This window comes from Temnothorax curvispinosus, unplaced genomic scaffold, assembly GCF_003070985.1.
Source record: "Temnothorax curvispinosus isolate PA1 unplaced genomic scaffold, ASM307098v1 QBEX01007785.1, whole genome shotgun sequence".
Classification (NCBI taxonomy): domain Eukaryota; kingdom Metazoa; phylum Arthropoda; class Insecta; order Hymenoptera; family Formicidae; genus Temnothorax; species Temnothorax curvispinosus.
Window position 1 is genome coordinate 199,645 of NW_020217565.1, and position 25,801 is coordinate 225,445.

The 25,801-nt window shown below is 42.7% G+C and overlaps 1 protein-coding gene across 1 annotated transcript; it reads right to left on the minus strand.

The window, feature by feature from the left end:
* Positions 1–1,899: 1,899 nt before the first annotated feature.
* On the minus strand, positions 1,900–23,318 carry LOC112457486. Its single transcript, XM_025020589.1, is given in 13 exon segments — positions 1,900–4,348; positions 5,042–5,239; positions 5,317–5,544; positions 5,883–7,241; positions 7,243–7,323; positions 7,598–7,729; positions 7,870–8,150; positions 8,238–8,394; positions 8,530–8,753; positions 8,989–9,242; positions 10,202–10,418; positions 11,111–11,289; positions 20,571–23,318. Coding segments are annotated over 13 exon segments (4,296 nt in total). The 5' UTR covers positions 20,642–23,318; the 3' UTR covers positions 1,900–3,433.
* Positions 23,319–25,801: the final 2,483 nt, after the last annotated feature.

Here is a 25,801-nt window from a genome sequence, read left to right on the forward strand (position 1 = left end):
TGTATACAGTTTAATTAATGCCGATTCCGAACAATCCCAACGGCTTTATAGGCACATATTATTTTTTTTTTTTTTTTTTTTTTTAGAGAAGTGTTCATGGCAAGAATACTCTCGGTGGTTTGCCATTGCCTTCCGAGAGGAGAACGAGCGAATATAATTTTTCTAGCTCTACCGGGAAACGAACCCGGGACCTTTGGCTCAATAGACCGGTGCGCTGTCTACAAGGCCATGCTCGTCCTCATACTTCTTCTTCTTCTTCTTATATTTGTATTGGCTCCTGCCTCTAATACGAGGTCAATATGGCCAGCATTTGCCCCTGTTTGTTAACAAAGTCTGAATCAGGTTGAGTGGCAAAGTCCAAAAGGAAATTGCAAGCAGACAGTAATCAATCGCAATACTTTAAAAAATTTTTTCGTTCGGACAGAACACGTCCGAACACGTTAAAACGTGTCGTCCGTGTCTACACGCGAAACGAAACACGTCCGAGCTAGTCCGCGTACGTTGGGCGAATGAATGCTCGTCCTCATACGTTTAATATATATAAGCGAAATTGAAGGTGTGATAATGGTTTACTGATGAATATATACAAATCAAATACTTCTTTTTACATTCCTCCGTTTGGATCAAGCATTTTTTTTTTCACGACCTCGCGAATAATTTATTGGAAACGAACCTGCCGTGTCCGGTCGCTTATCAGACTTATCAAAGTTTATTTCGGTTTGTGTCTCCGCCGGCGATTATGTATTTATATCCCCCCCCCCGCCGTGCCTCGTAGGAGAGCGGTGGTTTGTCTTTGTAGTTGAACTCTTTGTACTTTTTATCTTTTCTCTTTCTCTCTCCAACGTCTAATCTATACATATATCTATATCGCTTTGAGTGTAAAAAGTACAACGTAGTGACAGCTATACCAGCTACAAAGAGCGGAATTGACAATTTCTTCTCGGATGTTTCAGGCTCAGGCGTTGTCATCTCGCGGTGGCTCGTCCTCGTATCTCAGGAATACGATTTGACTGATTTGAGGCGGGTGACGCGGGTGTCATGCGGCGTACGTACAGCCGACGGGATTAGCGTGATCTGCGGTCATCTGCATACCTGTGATTCAAGGCACGTCGTCGGCGGACGGCTACGCCTCGCGACTCTCCCGCGCCCGAGATCAGGATGCCGGAACGAATCGAGATCGGTACGTGGAACCCCGGCTCTCACGCCAGCACATGCGAATCTGTGATTATTTACACGACGTGACACAACCTAATAACGGAGCAACGTAAACGCACCGGAGCTGGTTGAGGAAGGAGGGAATAATAAAAATAAAATTATATGCAAATTTTTTGCGAAAACAAGAGCAGGATAATATAACATAATAATTAAAAGAGTAAGTTTGAGTCTAGATATAAATGTGCCATATAACTTCCTCTAGAATTAAAAGCATCTTTAAACTTATAATGTGAGGGAGCAGCCTCCAGATTGTGTCTGGAGCTGGCTGAGGGGATACAAACGCTCAGAATGATGTACAACTTTATAGCAAACAAGGGAGAATAATCTGAATTAATTAAGGACTAAATGTATCTAAATTAACATGCTGAATGACTTATTTCTTGAGTCAAAGGCACTTGCAGTAAAAAAAGTGTATAATTCGTCAAGTGTGAATATGCTATTGAATTCTACAAATATTCTTATAAACATTTAAAATTGTTCTTCAGCAATATCAGAGTTTTAGAATCATCAGGTGTAATAATGCAAAGGATAAATCCATGCAATAAATATATGACTTATATCAGGCAACTTATCGTGTTAAAACTGAAACAATATATACGTTAATAAATTACATTTTTTTTCACTCGAATATTTCACTTGTGAATCCTTTTCCTCGGGCTCAGCGTTGAGGATCACGAGAAGACGTTTACAAGAACATAAAAACTTTATTGTGGTCCATATCAGGTATAGCGATTACATTTACGGAAAATATCTAGATGTACCGCTAGTAAGGATCACGAGGATATTAGGCGCATAATCTCAGTAAGCAAACTGTCCGCAAATTGGCAAAATCAAAAATCAAATTGGTATCAACTGTGTCTTTATTAAGCTCGTGTTTCGCCGACAAAAAGTTTGCTAGATTTCTGCCATCAAATTTTATTAACAAATTTCGTTACATTTCTGTTGATATTTTCCCAATAGCACTATATATGTTAGATCATGCATCAAATCTGGAGCTTTGCCAAAAATTTGTAGCAGACACTTTGCAGAATTCTCGACGGATTTGGCTGTTCGAGATTTTGCCTTTTCGATTTCAGTAATATACCTCTTTCCTTTCTGATCGAGACGACAATATTATGCAAGTCAGTCTAACTCACCCGCGACAATCTCTACTCTCGCGATCCATAACGGAAAAGTACAGAAAACGTCGACACTGGACGGACTATACACTTCCGCATTACGGAGCTGACGAACGAAATACCTAGCAAGTCGATTTAAAATAGTAACATAATTTTACAAAATGCTACATTTATTTACTCGCTAAAATGCTACATGTATTTACAGAATGGTATAATCTCGATGAACAATAGTACGCGCAGATATCGTCCGCGCACATTCGCCGTAAATGCTGCAAAACTGAATTGACTCAAAGCACACTGCTGTTAAATGTTCTCGAACTTGAGAGATTAGGCTTAAGTTTCCAGCCGGAAGAGCCAGGAAGAGTCGTGACGCGTTTTCTAATCGTCCGTTTATCTAACTCGATCACTCCCCTTCCGCATAATCTCCGGAGAAAGCGCAAGAATTAGGAGACCAATTATACTTTCTGACACGAGTACTGCACTACTTTATTAACAACAGTATACTCTCCTTTGCTTAATTATCGAAGGGGGGCGAAGGCCCGTATTTACATGACTTATTTGGAGTCGCAATTAAATCTGTTTCTGAATATTATGCAGCGCAAGAAAAAATTGCATACATTGCGGAATTAAACGGAGTTAAAATCGTATACTTGGCTCTGACGTTGAGAGAGAAATGCAAGACCGAGGTCCGAGATATTCAGTAGTGCATCGGACTATATTATGCGAAACATTACTTTCTCTAAACGTTTAACGAAGAAATATATATAGGTATCGCTTATTAAGAAATAAATACGGTAAGAACACAAAAGTATGTCGGGATAGTAACAAGCGCGTGCAATTGCTCAGACACGGGAGCAAAACGTTCTAATTTCGAGGGGATCCAAGCACTTGGAGGCTGTCCGAGTAGACGTCGTCGTGTCGATTTCGGTTAACGAAGTTTTCTTTCCATCTATAAATCTATATATTACAGGTAGAAATTACAGCCTGGAAAGAGGCAGCGAATCGTTAACCGGAGTCACTGGCGGTGACTCCAGTGACTCGCTGGACCCGAAATGCCGGTTTCGTGCGTCGTATACGCAACGACCGACCGATGTATCAGTCTATATCACAGAAACGGAACTCTCCATTTCGCTCGCAGTCTTCTTCTCGTCGCCGTCGTTGCCGTCGTCGTGATCACCGCCGTCGCGGCGACTGCGGTCGTCGACCTGTTCGTCGGGGACTAGAGACGTGTCCTTCGATAGGATCAAGGAGTCCTCGCCGATAGGCGCGGCGGCCTCGACTAGATTCTCGACGGACGCCGCCGTCGTCGGTCGTTCCTCGTGGCAGAAGCTTCTACGTAGGGACTGCTGCGTTCTCACGGTGCCCCTGCGTATGCTACTACGCAACAGATTCGCTACGTCGGCGGCCGTCAGGTTCGGGCCGGACAGGGTGTGCGGCGCGGTGATGTTCGCGCACGACCGGCGACCGCGGTCGATCGTCGAGTGAGTGCGCTCGATCGTGCGCGATCTTCCCGCGATGCTGATCCTGCTGGCGCGGTCGATGGTGTTCGGCCGATGACGGCGTTCGATCACCGAAGTGTCCACGTTGTGTCGGCTACCGCCGATGTTCGTCACATCTGGCCGCGGCTCCGACAACACGTGGATCGCGACGTGATCGCGCGACATCGGCGTGCCGCTCTGGTTCATCTCCACCAGGACGGTCGCGTAGTCCGGCGGTGGCGGCTGCAACGCCGGCCTCTGCCGCGGCGCGCTGCTCTCTCCCAACACGTTCGCGATCCTCCGCACGCTCCGCCGGAAGCTCTGCCGCAACATCTTCGCGATCCGCGCCCCGGTCGCCGTGGTGTAGCTCGGTGGGGGTGTGTACTTCGGCGGCGGATCCTCGAAAGGTATCTCCGTGGTCGCGGCGGGTAAGATCCCGTTCCCGTGCAAGCTGTTGCCGGTGTCGTTTCCAATTTGGGTCTGCGCGTCGCGGGGATCCTCCGGTTCCAGTGGTGGCCGATAGAGCAGCTGAATTCTCTGCAAAAATAAAACAAATTGTTCCATTGAGAATAAATGAACAAAAAGAAAATAAAACAGATTGTTCCGTTATTAAAGATCAATACAGATCGCGAAGTAAGCAAGTCGTTGCAACACTTGTACAATATTAACGCAGAAAGAAATTAGTCAGAACTTACGCCATTACATTGTTCACAGTGATTTATCGTTACTTCCACCTGTCCGTTCTATAGTCAGCAAGAACAGAAAGTGTGAAAGATATGTTAGTCATTAGTAGCGTGCTGGTAGCATACAATTATATACATTATACAAGGTATCTAGTAATAACCGTATCGCCTCCCGTGGGTAGGCAGAATGGGTTAAACTGAATAGAAAAAATCCTTGTAGATTTTTATCGCAAAACAATAGAAGACTATTTCTATTAAGTTTAACTCGCTCTACCTGCTCACGAAAGGTGATATGATTATTACCAGGTACCTTGTACGATAAAACAATTATGCTAATAGACAATTATAGAAAAAGCACTTAATGTATGTAAAAAAAACCCAATAATCGCGAGCTTTACCTTTGCCGTTCGCGATAACATCGTTGTTGATGATTATTTTGAAGCAACAGAGTTGCTTTTACAATTTTTGTCAATTGCGCGCGAGTTCATTATTTTCCAGCGATGGTAATAAAATATTTGAGGTTTATGTGGCGAGCGAGAATACTTACATCAAATATATCGGGTGGTCCGCTATTCAGGTATCGACACGTCTGTATGACAGCCACTGCCGGTATTATGAGTATCGGCGTCAGCTGAATCGCCGCCCCGAGTTGCCTTGCCCACACAGCCCAGTAATCTTTGCCCGTGCGACGATAAGAGTACAGTTCCCGGAAGTCGCTGCTCTTGAATATTGTGATACTCAGAACCTAAAGAGTACAATAACGATGACACGTGCGTGATTGCGACCCGATAACTTTGTTGCGTCTAAAAGAAATTGCTTTACCATCAAAGTGACGGGAAGAATGACGTTCCACGTGAAGGAGAGGAGAGGACCGGCCCAGTACCTGAGGCATCGCCCGGTCGGTGGGAATAACTCGGCAACGACCGCCTCGCCGGTGTGCGGACGTCCGCGGACCGCGAACACGGCGGCGATTTGCATTAGATACAAAACAATTATCCACCATGCCCCACCGACGGTGTAATCGAGATAGTACACGACATAAATACCCAACTGCGAACATATACAATAATATATAATGAAGATAAAATCTTTCATTAGTAGTAGAGTAGTACTTTCATTAGAATTATTATGAGAATATGTTTAAGAATAAAAGCGTTTTTAAGTTATCTAATTGCGAGATGGGAATTACGTAATAATTCCTACATTTTTTAATAATAATAAATATAATAAATATATTCCCATTAAAGTGATTACCATTTATTGTCATTATTACTACCGTTAGAAGTACGAGGTAACAGTTTATTAAAAGTAACGGTTGATTAAGCTACTAATGACATTGTCGAAACACTTGTTCTTATATCCTTCACTTGTATATCCAAAAATATAACGTTGTTCTTGGTATAGCCGGAGTATCTGCTCAGTGTGGTATAAGGAATAAACATGTACAGCCCAGATTCCTTATCAGGGTCTGAGTCATCCTTATCTCGGCCCACGGTCTTCACGATCTTTCTAAGATCGTTCGCGGGATTATCCTGGTCTCGTAGGATCACGGCGGCTCTGAGAACGCAGGGCCAGTCCAACAATGGATCCCACTTTCCATTCTCTACGCGCAAACATCCGATAATGTGACGATCCTTCCACTGCCCTTTGCCGTTTAGAAACAATTCCATTCTCAGGGTGTAACCGTATTCCTTGTTGTAAAATATCGGACTGTAGAGTGCACGATCACTCTCCTTCGCCTCGCTCATCTTTTCTTTGTAACGATCGATTCGCCATATAATACGGCCATTCGTCGAGACGTTCTCTGTCCCTTCGCAGGAACACGAGCTCAACGACGGTTCCGGTCTACAATTCTCCGCGATTAGCTCTTCGATATATTTCAGATTTTCCTTCATTTGAAACTTCAGACCTTTTATTTCCGACTTTCGCTTGGCCACGCTCTCGGAATGCTTATGGATTTCTTCCGACAAACTGTTCACTTTCTCTGATAAAGTATCATGTTTGGACGTTAATTCCTTTGTGTTCTTACATCTCATTTCCAATTCCAGTTTCAAGTCGTGGACACGTTGCGAATGTTCCTGCCATATATCGCTCGCGCGTATGCTTTCCTTAGCTACGAACGTCTTCAGGTCTTTTAATTCCTGGTCCCAATCGTTTGGAGTGCACACGTGTTTACTTTGATCGTCAGCCAATTCTCCCTCCAACAATTTCAGCTGCTCGGAGATTTGTCGTAAATTTACGGTAGTGCAATGTTGCATCTCATCGGTGATCATCTCCAGATTGTTCAACCTTCGATTCAGCGCTGCGTGGTTATTGCGAGATTCTTCGACCGCTTCCTCGACATTCAACTGCAACGCGACGAAAGATTGCTGCTGAGAATGCAGTAAGCTCAAGTTTCTAGAGAGATCATCCTGCAAACGTATCCGCTCCTTTTCCCCCTGGTCGATAGCTAAACGCAATAACGTCAATATCGAGAAAACCTTTTCTTTCCACACCGAATCTTGAATGTCCTTTATTTGGTTGTTTCTCATCGACGTTTTCGTGTCGCACATTTTCTCATGTACCTCCAGGTTTCTGCGTGGAACGTAAACCCCGCATTTGTGAGGACATTCCTCCAAGACCGCCGCGCAATGCGTTATATGCTCCGTTAAATATTTCTCTTCCAAAAATTCATTGCAAAAATAGCAAGGCACGCTACGACGCACTACCGAGTGAACGTTATTACTCATCTTCCGTTTTAATACGAACGCGCTTGTGATACTAATGCCGGTGCGGACTAAAATAAAGTGCTGATAACAATTCTCTGGAATGAAAGATTGCGCGCTCTATCTGATAAGAGTATCCGAAGACAGAGATAATATTACAGATATACCCAGGTTAAACAGCTATATCATGGGCGTATCGCGTTAATATACTACGTAAATTAAAATGCGGTATCTCCGTGTGTGATACATATAATTAATAATGTAAATATTTGCGTGTTATTATGTTCGAACATAATCGCATTTTCTATCGAGTAATATCTTTAAATAAGTAAAATGTAACTTTATCGACAATTTGTCGTCATCTCCGATTTATTGAATTATAAAGAATTCCACTGTACCTCCGTAGCCATGGGTAATCCAAGTATGTATGCACAAGCACAGCTGAAAAACGTGATTGTGGTCTCCCAGAGCTTCATCATTTTCGTATTGATCGCCATTATACCGGTTATTACACAATGCCAGATCGCCAACTAAAATATTAACAAAACTTTTAAGTATTTTCGATTATGTATTCATCACTAATAATAAGATGTCGACATTTGTTGATCGCATATTCATAGGATCTTGTCCGTAGTACTCTTTCGTCGAGTGCGAGGTAAAACACATATACCTGTTGTGCGATCCCAAATAAGATGAGGATGAAGTAAAACAGGACCGCCCAGAACGGCGACACCTGTTCGGCGCCTAACAATGCCAGCGTCGAGGGCACCAATTCAGTGGCTAGCCGTAACACCTGGTATCCGGACTCGGTACTCGTGTCCGCGCCAGGTCGTATTACACGTTGGCCAAGGAGAAATGATGCGTGAGACATGAATCTCTCCGGCGTGCTGCTGTATCCTGACGGTGCTGGTTGGCTGACAAGCCTCATAAACGTATACCCTGATATTCTCTCTGTAAAATCATGCGAGAATGATAACTTGGGCGAATAACGTTGAATATTTTCGATTGTTCGAGGTAATACAAAACGAATGTGTTTACCGAAAGAACTAGTAGTATAGACGTAACCGTGATGCCTGAGGATTTGTACGCAGGTATTCGCTAAGAAAGCCCCGAGAAGGAGAACCACAAACGTCAGGATTACAACGAGGCTCGTGTCCCGCTGTAGGAGATGCTTGTGCTTGTTGTGAGCCGCTATCTGAAATTGGCAGTATTCCAATGAGCCGCTACCGATCGTCACGTTTAAGTGTTACGACTAATCGAAGAATCTAATCATAGGAGAAAGTAAGTTGCGTTTGTTAAATAATCATCGTACGATTGTAGGTGATGATACCTGCATAGCGGCCGCACCGAGTAAACCCCACGTGAGGAAGACCTCGTTCGAGGCAGCCACCCATGACTTCCCATTAATAAAGAATTCGCTCCAGACGGTGGCGGGAAAAAGTTGGTGTATCGAGCCCGGCGGGGTGAGTCCAAGCAGTTTTGTGCAAAGAATTAATGTGCCAAACACGGGCACTAGTGTGAAAACGTATACAACTTTTCCGTAAGATCTCAGTCCTAAATTAAAATAGAAATGAAAATTAAATCTTTTGTGATACACATTGAACGAACGCGCATATCGTGTAAAATATACAGTGACAAAATTTTTCTCTGTTTACGTATCATAAATGAATATATATTTCAACATTTTCCAACAATTAGATCTTTCAATACTTCTTCATTTTCTTGTAAAAATCGATGCGAAAAAAGGCCTAAATTCATACCTTTTTTTGTTTTAAAAAAGAAAATTTACCTTTACTCAGTGAAACAAATACGATCATCCACACGACGGCCAGATTGAAGGCCACTTGGAACTTCAACGTGACGACACCAGGATTAGCCTCATTCAAGTGATGTCTTTGCAATACAGCACCGCTAAAGTAATCCGGAACAGTCTCGTATAATTTGTACGAAGCGGTGGTGTTGTACGTGGGACGGCTGTCGTCTCGATAGAGAAGAAACGGCTCCGCCCATCGATACCTGTCCTGCTTCGTTATGAACGAATCTCTGCAATCAATATACCACGCATTTTGTCCTACTTGATCAACATGGCATGGCATTATTTTGATATCGCATCGTAGGCGATGGAGGAGAGTCTAGAGACTCGAGAGAAGCTATTGAGATCATCGCGTCGAGATTGCACAAATATGACGTGTGATATACATTAATCTGGCGTTGTATCTAGGCCTGCGATGTTCCTTCTTGACCTACTAAACTTAGAATATACAAGTCTAAATACGAATTTATCCGTTAAAATTTCATCAGAATTTAGGATGATACCGACCACATCTCGATTAACTTATCAAAAGTAATATCCTCAATATTTTATTAACATAAACATGATTGCGCATTTAAAAACAATGCAAATATGAATGTAAAATAGAATAGATAAAGTAGATAATTTATATGAATATAAGCAATGTTTATACGAATTAACACGTATATTAACGCATTGTATATTGAATCAATATGAATTTATATGAATCAACTGACACGTGGTGATTTGCGGTCTTTAATTTCGTCAAAAATCGCTTTCCTGACGAATTGACACGAATAGTTAACAACGAACGCGAACTCGACGAACATGTCTGTTCACACTATTTGCGAATTTCATACGAATCTCGAACCACGAGTAGGAGAGCGCAGAGTCTGACGCTAGCTTTAAGCATCAGATTATTTGCGGTTCGCAATTCGTGTGTAGATATACGCAAATAGCGTGAAGAGAAAATTCATTAAATTTGCATTCGTGATTCGTCATTCAATTTGCTGATTTGCAGAGCGGTTTTTCGACGAATTCGAAGGACGCAAATCACCACGAATCAGTATATTCGTGTTGAATCATATGAACAACAGTGTAAAAGCGAATAACGAATTTTCTACAAATTATCACGAATCGTGAATAGCGCATAGTTTAGTGTCAACTTTAAAGATACGTTTCGAGGTGTACTTTTACATAATAAATCTACCTGAAGTACACGAACATCCACGACACGCCGACTATGCTGTAAATACCGATGAAGGCCTGCGCGGTGAGCAGAGCTATCCCGACGCCCTGAAAAAGCGGCGATATTCTCCACATGTCCACGGAACCGGCCGCCAATCTTTGTCCGAGACATACTTGTAGCGTCAACAGCGGGATGCCCAGGACGAGGGATAAGATCAGGAATTGTACAATGAAGTTCGCTGTAAAAAGAAAGAGGGTAAAGAATAAGAGATTAAAAGGAGCGTCCGCAAATAACAAAGTAAAGAAGAATTCCTTGAGAGACGATTGAGGGACGAAGGAAAACGTCTCACGATCGCTTGCCATTGAGGGAACCGTCGCGCTGTACGTCGAGCGTGGGTAACCGACCGTTTCTTCGCTGTGTAGATCGATCATTATTCTCGCAAATAGCCGCGGAACTAATTATCGACATTACGAGGGGGGGGGAGGGGAGAGAGGCCATGGTATGAATTATTATCAACGGCGCGGCAATTTCGTCGGTCCGCTGCCCGTTCCGGAAGGCTTAGCGTTGGCGCCGCACAACAACGTCGCGGTCGCCGAGAATCTGCAATTTCGCGGGACTTGAGAGCCGCATACGGTGCCCTGATAAATTTGATCGCCATTCGACCGCGGCGTATAAATTTCGCCAGTCACGAATAAAATATGGACTTGCGTTTTTCTTTTGCCTGCTGAGAACGTCGAAATTCGATCTCATTGAAACGAGACCGGTCTCGATTTCTCCCTGAGAACGTTTCATTCCGCGAAAATTACTGCGCGTCAAAGATTCCCTCTGTCCATCATCTCGCGCACGACTTGCGTCGTGAACTTGAGCCAGAACATTTTGACGGAGTCCAGACGTGACGCGTTTGCGGCATTCTTGCGGCCGGGCGCTCACCTCCAAACTGCACGCTGAGAATGGCGAATCTGCTGATGTTGAAGAGTCCCAGAGTGCAGCCGAGGCACGCGAGGGTCGAGCTGAGGGCGTGAGGCCATTTCCCCAGAGGATTCTCGTCCTCGTCGTCATCCTCGCCCCTGTCGTTATGCCTGTCGGCGTCCCTTTGTCTCTCGCATACCCTGGAATCGATACCACAAGAATGCACGATTATTAGGAGTAATTAATGTAAATCCTGCCATTATTAGTATGTAAACCCTACCAACAAATAAACCTTAATATAATCAATAACACAAATATTTACATCGTTAAACCTCGATAGATTAATAAAATAAACTGTGGATTCTGTATCGAAATATGTATATCCGTTAAATCGAAAACTTTCAGTTCTACGAAATATTCTTAGTTTATTTTAAAAAGCGTCTAATTTATTTCACAATAGAAGAAATTATATGAAAGCAAATTGATGCGTTAACTGCTGAGTATAAGTTAATTCATAGTTGGCGATCTGTAGATGGACGCCAGCTATTCGTCGATTTAATTTTTTGAAGGGAGAAATACAAATTTATAAGTTTTGATGAAAAGAAAAAACACAATTAAGTATAGCACACTGAAATTATATGCTCATATAAAAACGGGGGGATAAAAATTGTACAATCTACCTAATTGTAAGTCAACGTGTTAATAAACTTCAATAATTAATAAAATAAATCTTAAATTTTGTATCAATATCTATAAACCGAATCTATATTATAAACCGAAGACTCTCGGTGATTTCTACCAAGTATTCCCAGTTTATGTAAAAGAAGCGTCCAATTTATTTTCTATCTCTATGTCTAAAGGAAGGAAGTGTGCGAAAGATTAATGTGCAGATTAATCTCCAATTGACGCAACAAATCTCATTTACGTCGTAAAACTAGCATTAGCGTATATTGCGCGACGTCTCGATTTCCGATCCGTAATCGAGATGATGCTGTGGCTCCCGAGGCCACGTTAGTTCGCGCTAAAACTAGGTCGAGCGCAATTTTATCGCGTGCTGCTGTCTTGAAAGGATGTTATCGCCGTCTTACCGTAAACCTGTCCGTTTGATCCTACAGAGACGGATGTAGACCCAGCGAAACGTTCACATCCTACGCAGAAGACAGCGCGTTGTTCGCGCTAAAATTAGCGAGGAGCGAGAGAGATCTTTGTATACCGGTCTAATCGCTGTAACGAGTAATCGAGGCGGTAGGGACCCTCGTAAATCCAATAAGGCGATCGCCGATGATACACGAGGAGAATCAACAGTGAATTATGACCCACGGGCTCTATCGTGTATACTTAACGTGATTATACCAACGGGGTTTAAATCACGCACGACGCGGCCGGACACACCCGGTAGATCTCGCGGTAATGCCGATAATAGATCGACTGTCAGATCGGTACCGTTATCGCGGGAGAGATGGAGAGGCAAAATAGGAGAGATGGAGCATATCGAGGATCGTTGCGCGTCAAAGCGGAGATTTCTGCACTCGAGAAGCCTCGTAAAGTTTCGTTGGTGCGTCATCGTGCACCGTCTCAAAGTATAACCTCAGACCGACTCGCGTGCGTTATTTATTGAATAAACGTCGAACAAATCTTTTCGCGTGTACTCTTGAACATTTGTTTTTCTGTCTTTTTACAAGAAAGATCATTATAGAGAGAAACGTTCGTAGAATCATATCTAAATGAAAACTGCAACGTTGTGAAATGTCCACGTGTAATCTCCATTTAATATAATTCTATTATTTTTATTTGCAATTATAAAATTCTTCTGGGATTACAATCCGTGTAAAGATTTTCATCGGTTTAAGTATGAAAATATCGAGTTGACGCAGCCAAAATGTAGATCTTGAAAAGTGAAAAGTCCATTTTTTTAAATAATGTAATGTATATAATGTAGTCAAGGCATTTTGAATTAACACGCGGTTTTCGGTGGTTTAAACTTTAAATTTCTTGTTCATGAAAGTCATGGTCTTTACTTTGGACAGACTGGCCGAATAGCCTGTTTTGTGTAACGCTTCTCTAGTATGAAATTTGTTGGACCATTGTTGAGCTGCGCGCTCATTAACGCTATTCTCCCGAAACACGATGCGTACGTTAGCTTGGACGAGAATGCAGCAGAATGCCCAAGTTTGAATTTATAATTGTCTGGATGTCTAGATTTTCCATGTTTCACTTCCGAATATATTTATTAATAAGATAATGAACACGATCATTATAGTTTATATCGATTTTAACTTAGGAGATGATGGAGGAATACGCAATGTCTATACCTCCTGGCTTACAATTTAATCAAACTATCCCTTCTCCCTAAATAATAAAATCCGCTCTTTAGACCAATTCAATAACAGTTATACGAAGAACAAACTTTCCTCATCCTCGCGCTGAACGTTCTGTCTTAATGACCGGCGTTATTCATCGCCGTCTCTTAGTAAATTATTTAACGATACACGAATCGACGTCGTAGTAATTTGTCACGCATTGCCATCAAGCACGAATAATTTTGAAATTTTTTATCGTCGATCGACCGCCCACGTACTGATACTCGAGAAATAAGAGTGGGAATCACGCGTCGCTAACTGCATGGTACGAGTATCGCGAATTCATGCGAATTGCATGCCAGAGGTATGATGCCTGGCCAATAAAAAACGTACGGCCCGCATTAATAGCTGTATTAACAGTTTACGTAACACAGATAATAGAGTACGCTCTTATCGATCAATTATACCGCGAGCTATACTATTAAACTAAATATATGCCACATTGTTATCTTGAAGATTCAATATAAATTGCATATTTCCATGTTAAACAGTCGATGAATAATACATCTTTATTAAATTATTAAATTGTTTATGTTTTTGACGATTACTGATTAGATATAAGCCGCTAAGTACAATGTTGGTTCAACATTTTTTCAACTTGAGATCTACGATTGCCTTTAACTGCACAAAATTAATATTTTAACGCGGACGTTGTCTTTATTATGGACAGTTAACTCTGACATATCTTTACGAGCGTTATTCGAGCAGTATTCTGGGAAAGCCCTTAAAGATCGCGATCGCGTCGGCACGGGAGCGTTATCGGCTCGGCATCGTCGACACGATATACGGCACAGAATACTGAGCAGTCCCTTTTTTTTAAATTGACGTCACGGATATTTCGGGGAGCACGAAACGTCGGTCCGAAGGTCGTTAAAAATCGAGGAGGTGACAAAGGGTGGACGGGTTCGGAGGGGAGATCGATACGGCAATCGCCGTGGTCACCGCTAATGACCGCGAACCCTGTACGGCCCCTTAACCGATGCCGCTCGCGATTAGGCGCACGCGAGCCGCCACACTCTTGACACGATAACCACACGGTCTCCTTTCCTCGTTCTCTTCCGCTCGCTCGCTCGGTCGCTCCGAGCGCGCCAACTCAGCTCGGATCTGTGTGTCCGATTTCGCGTAGGTCAGTCCGGTCGATCGAGGCTGGCCACTTCGATAAAAATATCCCGCGAAACAGTTGAACCGGTAAATCGCGGGACGGCCGGTGTCTCGACCCGATTACTCAACAATAAAACGCAAATCGAGTGCCAGTCAAATGCCGAAAACGATCTTATGAAATGCAATTTGTATGTCATTGAAATCACCGATTATTGATTCTCATGAGAATTAATAAAATCTGAATATGCAAAATAAATTTGTAAAATTCACCTTAAACAACGGCGAGGTCGCAGAGGCATTTTGCTTGTAATGCAATTTAATTTTAATTTTACTTTTGATCTTTGTTTGCTCGCTCTTTCGCCAATCTGGAAAGTGATGAGTCTTACTTGACAAAACGACTCAAAGATTTCGCGCCACACAGACTTATTGTTTACTTATAGAGGATAGTGATTCCTGTTAGAAAAAGTTTATCGATTCGTTCGGCAAAATAGCTGTATTGATCGCTCACTTGCAAGTCTGACAAAATCCATAAAATCTGTCAAGGCGATCGCGTCGTATTAGGAGTCTAGGTGATTTCAATGACATTGTCTAGCAAGGCTCTGAAACACATATGCAGAGAACCAATTGATCCTTGATTAATTAGAAACGTTGTTTAGTATTCGCATTCCACGGCGAGATAGTCCGTTTGATTATATTACAAATTTTCATTCAAATACCATTATACCTTTCATTATAGATCGAAAAGCTTCCGAGGGAGCTTCAAAGACCTTCGTGAAGTATATAAAGGTGTTTTGTTAGTTTCTCTATTATTTTATATTTATATCGCTATTATATGTATATAAAAAATGCGAGATAAGTATCTATACCTTTCATTTATTTAATTAAACTATCTTATACGCACCTATGTGCATATATAGCCATATACATATATACACACATACACACTCGTCTGATGCATTGTCTAATAATTGTTGTACATAACATTTTTCTTTAAAATAAAATTGTGTTCTATCATATTCAACAGTTCTATCTACATACTATCAAGAATAAAGCACATGTTTATAAGAACTTATTTTCTTTTAATAACTACTTAATACTATTATCGTTGAGAAATATTTCCATTTCTTCTTGAATCATTCTGGATATGTACATATGCTCATATAATTGAGCGCTTTAAATGCTCCTGTTATTTTATGAATCTCAGGCGTGGATTTCAAGGATGGACGCACAGCTACACGATCTCGCGAGGTTCCACGAAGAAAATCGCATCGCGATCTGCAGATGATCGCGGAATACAAACACCCATGTCCTGCATTTATGCTCGCTGATACGCGGCGTATCGATCTGACGCTTATTCAGGAACCGAATCGATAAATGTTTGTATTTACCATGCGACTGAATATTTGTGCGATAAACACGTATGTATTGTCCTTGGTATGAGCGCCTCGAAATTCGATGGGTGCGTGAAGTGTGTGTGTGTATTTCTGCGTCGCGTGTCGTGGCGAAATAAAGAACAGGTGCAAGCACACGCGCATTTTCCCGCATGCGCTTTGTTCAGAAACCGACTAAAAAATAATCGACGGATTACATCGCGTAGGTGTAAAGAAAATTTTCGATGATCGTGTCTGTTAGCGGATGGTCAGAAAAATGTTTCATTTTTTAAATGTAATACGCGGCAGCCTGCGTGATAACGCGATAAGTATATGATGTCGATGTACGCAAGTATTTTTATGAAAATATCAATGTTTTAACATCGAGATTGTAATTAAAATCTTATGTAGTACTGGTTTCGGTAACGTTTGTAACGTCTACAACCGTTGTAAAGTCTACAATTGACGATACGTGATCCTAATTGTAACCGGATCATGTGAGAGAGAATATGAAAATATATCTTCATAAAAACGTGAAAGGATGAATCTGAGCATTTCTGTTCAGTCGTTTCTACTTATAGAAGTACGGATTCCGTAAATTGTGATTTTTCCGAGTTACATATCAATACCTACATAGTATCCAATATGAGCAAAGAATTTGTTTAATGTTGAAGAGAGAGAGAGAGAGAGAGAGAGAGGAGACAAAAAGTCCAGACAACAAGATCGATTATGAAAAGAAGTATTAATGAACCTGTTCTATGCTTGGTATTTTTTGCGTTCATATTTCTCTGAAGAGTCATATGTCATTATATAGACATATTATATAGACATATCATCTTCATGCATACATTAACACATATAAAATAAATAGTTACAACTACATAGTAAACTGCACGCCGATTCTTTGTCTGACTTAAATCACAGTTTTTGTTGGAACATTAAAATCCCCTACCCCTCCCCCTAAACTAAATCGATATCGATTTAACTTTGATGCTAATATATAATAACCATAAATTACTGTATAGAATTTTTTCAAAAAATATTACAACTCTTACAGCCTCTGCTATGTTATTTTTTTCATTGTATAGGATCGAACATTTTTATATAAATATTAACATATATAGTCATGACATGAGATCAGAGATAAAATCAATATTATCCTAATAACCCGAGAAAAAAAGTAAATAACATATTGTGTCGATCACAAGTGTCTTGCTCAATCCCACATAATTCTCTGATTAATCTGCGAAGATCTCAATAATCTGAAGAAAACACGAATATGATTCGTGCCATATAGTCTTGAAAACATATCTGTCAAAATAATGACGTCTTTAGGCAGATATGCATATAAATCTTCGTGATGTTGCATAAACGCGCGCAAACAAACGTTTCTCCGCACCCGCGCATAAATTACGTAACTTGCATAATCTCACGATTTTGTGAAATAAGCTGTGAGAGAAATTGTCGGAAATGGCGCTTATAACGATCGACAATTAAACAATTCCCCGCTTTAAATCGTTCATTTAACTTCTATCTACTTTCTTTTCGTTTTTTTCTTATTTATACATATATTCTCATTTATTTATAAATATATGTTTAAAGAGACTGTTTAATGTTGTATAAATGTATCTGAACAAAATAATTTGACAATTTTTCAAGTATGCGCATGAACTATTAAATATATGCATGAAATTTTCGTAAAAAACGTTCCCAAATTCTCTAAAGGCGTTTACTCTTACATACATCCCTGCATTACCCTTGCGCAAGACCGTAACGATGTTATAGGGTTTAAGTCCGTGAATCGTGATGAGCGCGCAACTGGCATCCAAGTCGCAAGTCGCACGTTAAACAGATTGTAAACAGCAATTTAGACAATTAAAAACATTAAGGCAAATTAAAGGCTTTTACGTTAAACGTATCGCCTCTCTAAACTGACTAACAGTATACGAGGCATTCTCCGAGGCGCTGAATCCGGCAGCCTTGATCCGCATTCGATGCCAGATACCTCGAGCCGCCTCTGATTCGATTTAACACAGTACATTTAAGTCGCCGGCGATACAGATGGTCTCGAGCGGAATAAGTGAGTTTATTTTATTAGCCAACTCTCCGCGGCCGTGAGAGAAAAAAACCGCGTCTCGCTAAAGATGCGATTTCGACTTCGAGTTTCTGCCGCAATTCGTTATGGGTATAAGATCTGCGAGAGACGTCGTCGCGTGTGGAGTTTTGCGACACCGAGGCACCAGCTGTCATGAGAAAGTTAACGTCGTCGTCTCCGCGAGAGGTGTCGCGTCTTCTTATTATGATAAAGAAGCGTTAATTTTCCGCAATGCAGCGTTTGCGACACACTGCGGCGTACCTACGACCGTTTTTCTCTCCTCGATCTGTCCGCGTCGGAAAATTTAACTTCGACTCGAAGCTTTCCACGGATAAAATTTGCGAAAGTCGAGCAGGAGCGAACGAGCGGAAAGTGAGAGACACATTGCGTGAGATAAGAGGCGAAATATATCGCGTGATCGAGGAACCCGATTGCTCCATACTGATCGAAGGAAACGTACGCTATATTATCCACGAAGCTCCCTCGTCCCCTGGCCACTTCGTCCATTTTGCTGTGTTACGAAAAAACAGCCGACATTTTACCATCTACCCGCAGGTATAGCGTATCCCATTTACTTGACGCACATTACGTTTTTTATCTAACGTTGCCTACCTCCACGAAATTACATGGCGTCGACGTCACCATGCAATTTTTTCCAAGGAGAGAAACTGCAAGGTCGAGATACATTCATTCTACAAGATGCCGATGACCGCTCGGTTTTTCTGTACCTACTACACAGCATATCGCGCATCGGCGAGACGTTCGACAAGTAGGGTTTTTTTTCCGTCCCATTATGGTCATTAATTGTAAAATCTGAAACGCGTCACATTTTCTCTTTATGTTAAATTTTTAGGTTTGACGTCAGACGACGCCGAATATGCCAGACGACGATTATTCATCGAGTATACCGCGAACGCGAGTGAATATATGTATTATCTGGGCGGACAACCTTGACATAAAATTCCGGTCAATAACTTGCGAAAAATTCCAGAAGATTTAGCAAGATACTGGATGAGAAATGATTCATGTTGCCACGATATATCAATCGAACACAGTACATTCAGCACTGTACACGGAGAAAAAAAAGCTGTTGCTTCAATTAAAGTGCCATCACGGGGTGCCAAAAACGTAAGTAGTTTATTCAATTGCATTATTATTAGACCCAATATCTGGATTATTAAACCAATTTTTAAGCATTGGTTTAAAATCCAGATATTGGGTTTAATAATAATACAATTGAATAAACTATTTATGTTTTTGGCACCCCGTGATAGCACTTTAATTGAAGCAACAGCTTTTTTTCTCCGTGTACTCTAATTTTACATTAATTTAAAGTGTATCACAATGTTAAATTCGTAGTATCAAATTATATTTAATTTGAGACATTTTTAACCATTCCTACAAGTCGTCACTTACTCTTACTCAATATATCGTTAATTTAATTAATCTGCTGAAGTTAAAATAATACTTTTGTGTCGCTTAATCCTCGTAAAAAATCTAATTACCAATTACCAACTCAGTTTTCCGTAAACGCACTTGACAAATGTTCGTCGAGCGAACATCGTTCGTAGGATGCTGCATCCCCGCGAATAAACATCGTCGACGCGGAAACGTCGTCGAGTCCTCTCGCGTGTAAAACACGCCGGGCAATTCGACGGGGCATCGCGCGCAACCGGCGACTAACGTTACGACGAGTACGGCTCGACACGGTTCGTTAAGCCGATGTCGCGGAGCTGGGAAACATTACGCCGGGATGCAACGAGACTGTTTGTTGCACGCCGTAAGAGCGGCGTTACACGCCGCGCGAGAGGAAGCGGGAATCATCCCGCGTGTAATCGGACGGCCGTAAAATCGTAAGAAAGATACCACGGCGAATGGAATCGTAATCGCCGTCCCTCCTCAGCTCCTCTCGGAGAAGACACAAACGTGAGTTTGTGTGTGTGTGTTTCTCTGATCTGATCCCCCGAGCAAACAACTCTCGCGACGGTAAATTTCCCTCCGTGTCCTCTCACATCCTACTATTATCACGCAATCACTCATTCTGACGAATGTTAGCGCAACACTAATTTATTTAGCACCGAATCGTCAACGACGTTGCTAAATAAATCGACGCTATGTCGCGTGAAAGATGTTAAAAGAGTTTAATGTAATTTCGACGTCTAACAAGACGACTGGTAAGACACATTAGCATGGAACATGTCGCGCTGGTCCTCCTCAGGCAGCTCGCATACTTATTTATTACTCATCGAGTCGTGTTATAGAAACATCCCGGACATGCTTATTGTATCGCGTTCGTTCACTAATTGATATAGCTGACCGGCGATTAAACAGTCGGAATTAATTGAAAACGCGACGGTACGTGTCGCGCGCACGAAGCGTGCATGCGTTTCGCGATCGAAGCCGCGAGCTTTACAATTAATTATTCAAGCGTAGCACGATTCAAACCGGCAAACCAATTTCCACGGATCGGAATCGGGGTAACGGAACGCGGAACGAATCCGCGTTATATTTTTGTGAATATATTGTGCTTCGCTTTCGCGAATCGATTTCGATACCTGACGCGATGCCGACGCTGGCTGCAGTAGAAGTACTGATGGCAGATCGTTGAATCGTGGTTCATCCTCATCGCATGTGTCACGTTGCGACGTCAACGATCTTCGTCCTCTGCAGTCATTCGGCAAAATCGAATCCTCCTCCTCCTGCGCGATATCTCGCTTTTCCCGTTCTTATCTTTTCCTCTCCACGACGTGCAGAATAAGGAGATGTGTAACTTTCTTGTTCGAACCGAGTTCGTCCTTCTCCTTTCCTCCACTCGCCGATTGTACAATCGTTATGTGAAATAGCCCTGATTTGCAAGATACCGCAATTAAGCGACCGCTCGATTAATTTCAAATAACAAGTTCCGCCTTGGAATAAATGATCATTAATTAATCTCGCTGTTCCTTCCCGGATTGTTTAACGCGGGGAATTGGCCTTCTTTCCTCACACTTGGCCGAGGTGGATGCGATTATCGCAAACTCTTCTCGATGTGTTTCTGAATACGAATTCCAGATGATAGATTCGTCCTTGGATAACATTACGTTAATTATAACCCTCGTTCCTGTTCGAATGTTTAGATCCAAGAGGTCACTGAACAAAGGCTTATCTCTCTCTCTCTCTCTCCTCTCTCCCGCGGCGTATCCTCCTCGTCTCGCGCGTAGTTTTCTCGTCGTTATGAAGGGAATTGCAGCGTTCGAGGAAAACCTCGCGAAATATACACTCTACGGCCGCTCAAGGTTCCACGACGGCTGCTTTAACGAGCCACGAAACAATCGAATTTCGAAACGGTCCGTTTCCGCGGCCGCCGGCTTCTCTTCTTCGCTGTTGCCCTCTTACCCGGCAGCGTGTCCGGAGCGTGAAGTCACGCGCGGCTCTTTATTTCGCTCACGCACCGACCGCCTCGCGTCTCTTTTCCCGCGTGGCACACAATCGTGTCGTCTACCCGCGCGCACCCGGGACACCCGTTATTTTTCACGTCGCGCGTTCGCCGGGACGAACAATGCGCCGAGAAGATTACTTAACCCTGGTTTAGCGATTTGTTGTCCCTCGCGAGAGGCTACGGTTAGACTGTAATCGCAGGTGATTATCGCGCGAGCTCGCATGTCTCGAGACACACTCGCGGAGATTTGTCCTTCTTAAACGAGCAGCCGAAGATAATTTTTGCCGTTTCTCTCTGATTTCGTTTATCTAATGGTATCTTAAATAAGGAGCAATTTTCACAGACATCCTGTCCATCCATCCCAACAATTCGGCAAGTAATTTCGGCATCGACGACGAATATAATTTCATTATTCCGAGGTGAAATCGGGATAATATAATAGTAATCTTCAATTTCACGTTGAGTAAAATCAATGCTGACCTCGCGTTGCTCCGGAGATTAATATCCAGTCAACATTCTTGCCGAAATTCGTTGTGCAAAAGAGGATATCTGTCACTTTGAAGATTTGCCAATCTACCATATGAAACTTGGCAGATACCTTGCCTCTTCGATCCGTCAGTTTCTCCGCTTCGTCCGTCTTTTCTTTTTTCCTTTCCGTCCCACGCGATGAGCCAGTATCGGGCCTGTCCTTACTTATAGCCGCTCGGAAAAGTTTCGATACCTTCGATCTTCCGGCTTCGCCGCTCGCGGTCACTTGGCGAGTTTACTCGTGGCGCAAACTTTGCCGTCTAATCGATACGTGGACGTACTATACACACCGCAATGCGGTCACGTCGGACACGACACACGTCGAATCACACAATCATCCACGACGCGGAGAACAGGAGTCTCGGAGCGTCGAGGACTCGCCTCGGCGAGGGGAAACCGATCTGCATATATTCGGCGGGTATCTCTCGCCGGAGAATGGAGAAACATGCCGAATCGAGTCGTCATCACCGATAACGGAGTTTACGTCGTACGTTCCAAGTTGTAATCTATACGGACGTCAGCGAAGATACCTGAGAAGAGTCCGAGAAACAGAGAGAGAGAGAGAGGTGTTCTTTGTGTGTCAGAAAAATAATAAGATTCCGATTGACGCGGACGAGTCATCCGTATCTATATCATTTGGTGGATGACTAATCCACCTGCTGTGGTACATTCATCAGCAAACTGACTTTTAAAGATCTTGTTTTGCACTAGCGGATCAAATTTGTTTGTTTTTATCTGTTTAGTTTTAACGTTTTTTTCGGGTCGTTTCTCGAAAAGATGACTAGCTCGAACAGTCTACTTAGGCGTCTATGTAGCATGTTTGCATTATTTCGCTGTAAACAACGAAAGCTAATCTTAATTACCCTTCGTGCGTAATTTCCGGGTCGTACTTGTCCTCCGATTGATGTTTCCGCGTTGGTTACGCGACGGACAATGTTGCGATCATCCGTAATTCATTGTCATTCGATTCGTCGTCGCGACTCGTTGAAGCGCAGTCGCGCAGGTGGAAAACCTACGTGCATGTTACTTTCCAAATCGTGGCTCGTGTTCCCGGTTTTCAGTCCGCGCTCTTCCAGACCGATCCCTCAACAGTTACTGGCAAGACACGACAAGCCGAACGATTAACTCACATCGCGAACGGCGAGAACACGATGGATTTTAACCGCAAGATTGCAAGAATCATATTAAACGAGTGTTTACAGATTTGTCACTGTCACACCTTCCTTCAGGAAAGGATAAGAGCAAGACCGATCGCTAGGCCTACCCCGAACCTTCCCCCTGCCCGAGGAAAAGGGGCTCTCGGCGTCCCGATGAGGTTCGAGCCTTCTCGATGACTCCACGAGATGATCCGGAAGCGATTTCCACCGCCGGGGTCGCGTTCAGGAAGGTCCGCCGTCTTGTGCCGTCTCGTGCCGGCTCGTGGCGAACGACGAACTGTCAACCGACGACGTGCCGCTACGCGCGCGTGGTACCGCTTCACTGCGCGCACCGGAATGCGATGGGTCTTCGCCCGCCGCGGCTGGCCACGTTTACGTGCGGCGAGCGAGGGAGCCTTGAAGATGGTCGTCGTGTCGTGCTCGTGCCCGGCGAAGCAGCGTGCGACTGCCGCGGACCCGACGCGAACGGGCCGGCCGTACTCTCGCGCCGAATAACACACTGTATCCCGGACGGGTGTTCGCGTGGCACACACACATGCATACACGCGTCGCGAATCGGGCGCGCGAGAGCGGGAGCGATTGACCGGCACACGGAGATTCGCGACAGGTATTAATGATCCGGTGTAATTGCGGGCGCCTAATCGTCTTAAGTCTCTTGAGCGAAAAGGTATCAGAAGGTTAATGACTCGGAAGATCGGTAATAATTAGCTGAGATCAAAGTTCTAGCTTCTATAATCGAGTCTACTCGCGTCTATCTTGTATCTTGTATCTTAAAGATTAGTTCTAAAAGACAAGTAACGATAATATCGGTACCTGGCATCGTAACGAGTATACGCAAATGAATTCTTAAGGTTACACGTAACGTCTTTCACCACCAAATGGCGCCCGCGAATGTTAATTCACAGTCAAATGAAATTACATTACTTTCGCATTCAAAAAGTATGCCACAATCAAGTCGCATTCTGTCCTTTTTTCGTGATTTTTTACGAGAAATCGTTCCCTGGCCGGCTGCACCGCGTTTCATTTGACAACCCGTGATAAATATGCGCCTGACGTGTGCGTTAAATAAATCGTTCTCTCTGTGTGGCATAAATACACTTTTGACACGTGCGAGAGATTTATAAACGATGTGCTAAAAACGTACAAAAACAATATGCTAAAAACAATGATATTCTAGACTGATGCACATGGATTTCAACCGATCGAAGAAATTTGCGCAGTTTTTTTTTTCCAATGCAATTTACTAGCACGTGGATATGAATTATTCATAGATCGTCCGGAACGGCGGGCGGATATTTCTCTATTTCGAACAATTTCTCTCGCTTTATCTTTCATAGAACATCTCGAAGACAGCATAAAACATTCAACAAAGAATATATATATTCTTTGTTGCCCCGAACACATACACACACACACATACACCACATATATGTACACGTTCCAGAACTGGAACAAGCGTGTTAAATGCACGCGCATCTGACAAATATTCAAAGTTATTCTTCTGGAAAACGAAGCCCTGTATAAAAAAGTTTTATTCTACGTTTCCGACTTATTTTTTCATATAGAATCATCCCTTTTCCGCTTGTACCGTCAGTTCATTTTCTACATGGAGGAGTAAAAACCACAGTGGAATGTGTCAAATTTTTTAAAAATATTTTCTCGTGTACATAGATGCAATCTATATAATATATAAATTCCATCTGTGCACACGAGAAAATATTTTAAAAAATTTGACTTACATCACTGTGGTTTTTACACCTCCATATATATTCAGTAACTAAAAAGTACCTTTTTCTATGTCTATAAAAAATTGTTTATTTACGTGAAAAGCAGACATTCAAAGTTACTCTAAGTTACCAAAATATGTAGATACTCCTATACTTATCCTACAATTTTGATAAATGGATGTCTTCCTCTATCTCTAACCATTTTCAAGAAAAAAAAATATGGTAAACTTTTTATCACTCACCCAGAATATATTCGTGCCGCGGTATTATTTCGATGCAATATATGCGTCGGCCAGGCATTGTTTGACGATTGCCGGATGCACAGCATGTAGTGCAGACGGATAAGATACGTAAAGAAAGAGAGAAACGAACGAGGGAGGTACATGAATACGGAAGAGCGTGAAACCGGAGCGAGAGAGAAACCGGACGTGGCGGGTCGACGAGAAAGGAAGATGCGCGACCACGATTTATTCAGAAACGTGACCGAGAGGAGAAATTTTGAGGGTTGACGCGTCCCCGCGTTCGAAAGTTCCTTCGAGAGTCACGTTCCGCCACGCCGGTCAGTCATCGAGACATACGTTCGCCATCTTCTCGAAACCTCGTCTTTGAAGAAACAAATGCGCTCTGATCAATTTTAATATTTGAGCATCCCTCAACGGAAAAAAAATCGATCGGTGATTAAGTCAGCTAGACATTGCATCCCGATGTCGCGAGAAAAATTCAGCGACCGACTTCGCGCCTTCAACTGCAATAAATAGCAATGTACGCTGTAACCAAGTTGCTGCGAGAAAATTAAGATCTATGGGAGACCTCGGATAATTTAAAATTTACAACGCGTTTGCATCGCGTATCACAATGAAAGGCTTCGACTGTTTATTTCGCAGCGGAGCAATTCTTCCTCTCTCGTCGCTGATCGCCGTGACGTAAGGGAGAAACGTCGACGCGTTGAGTAAACA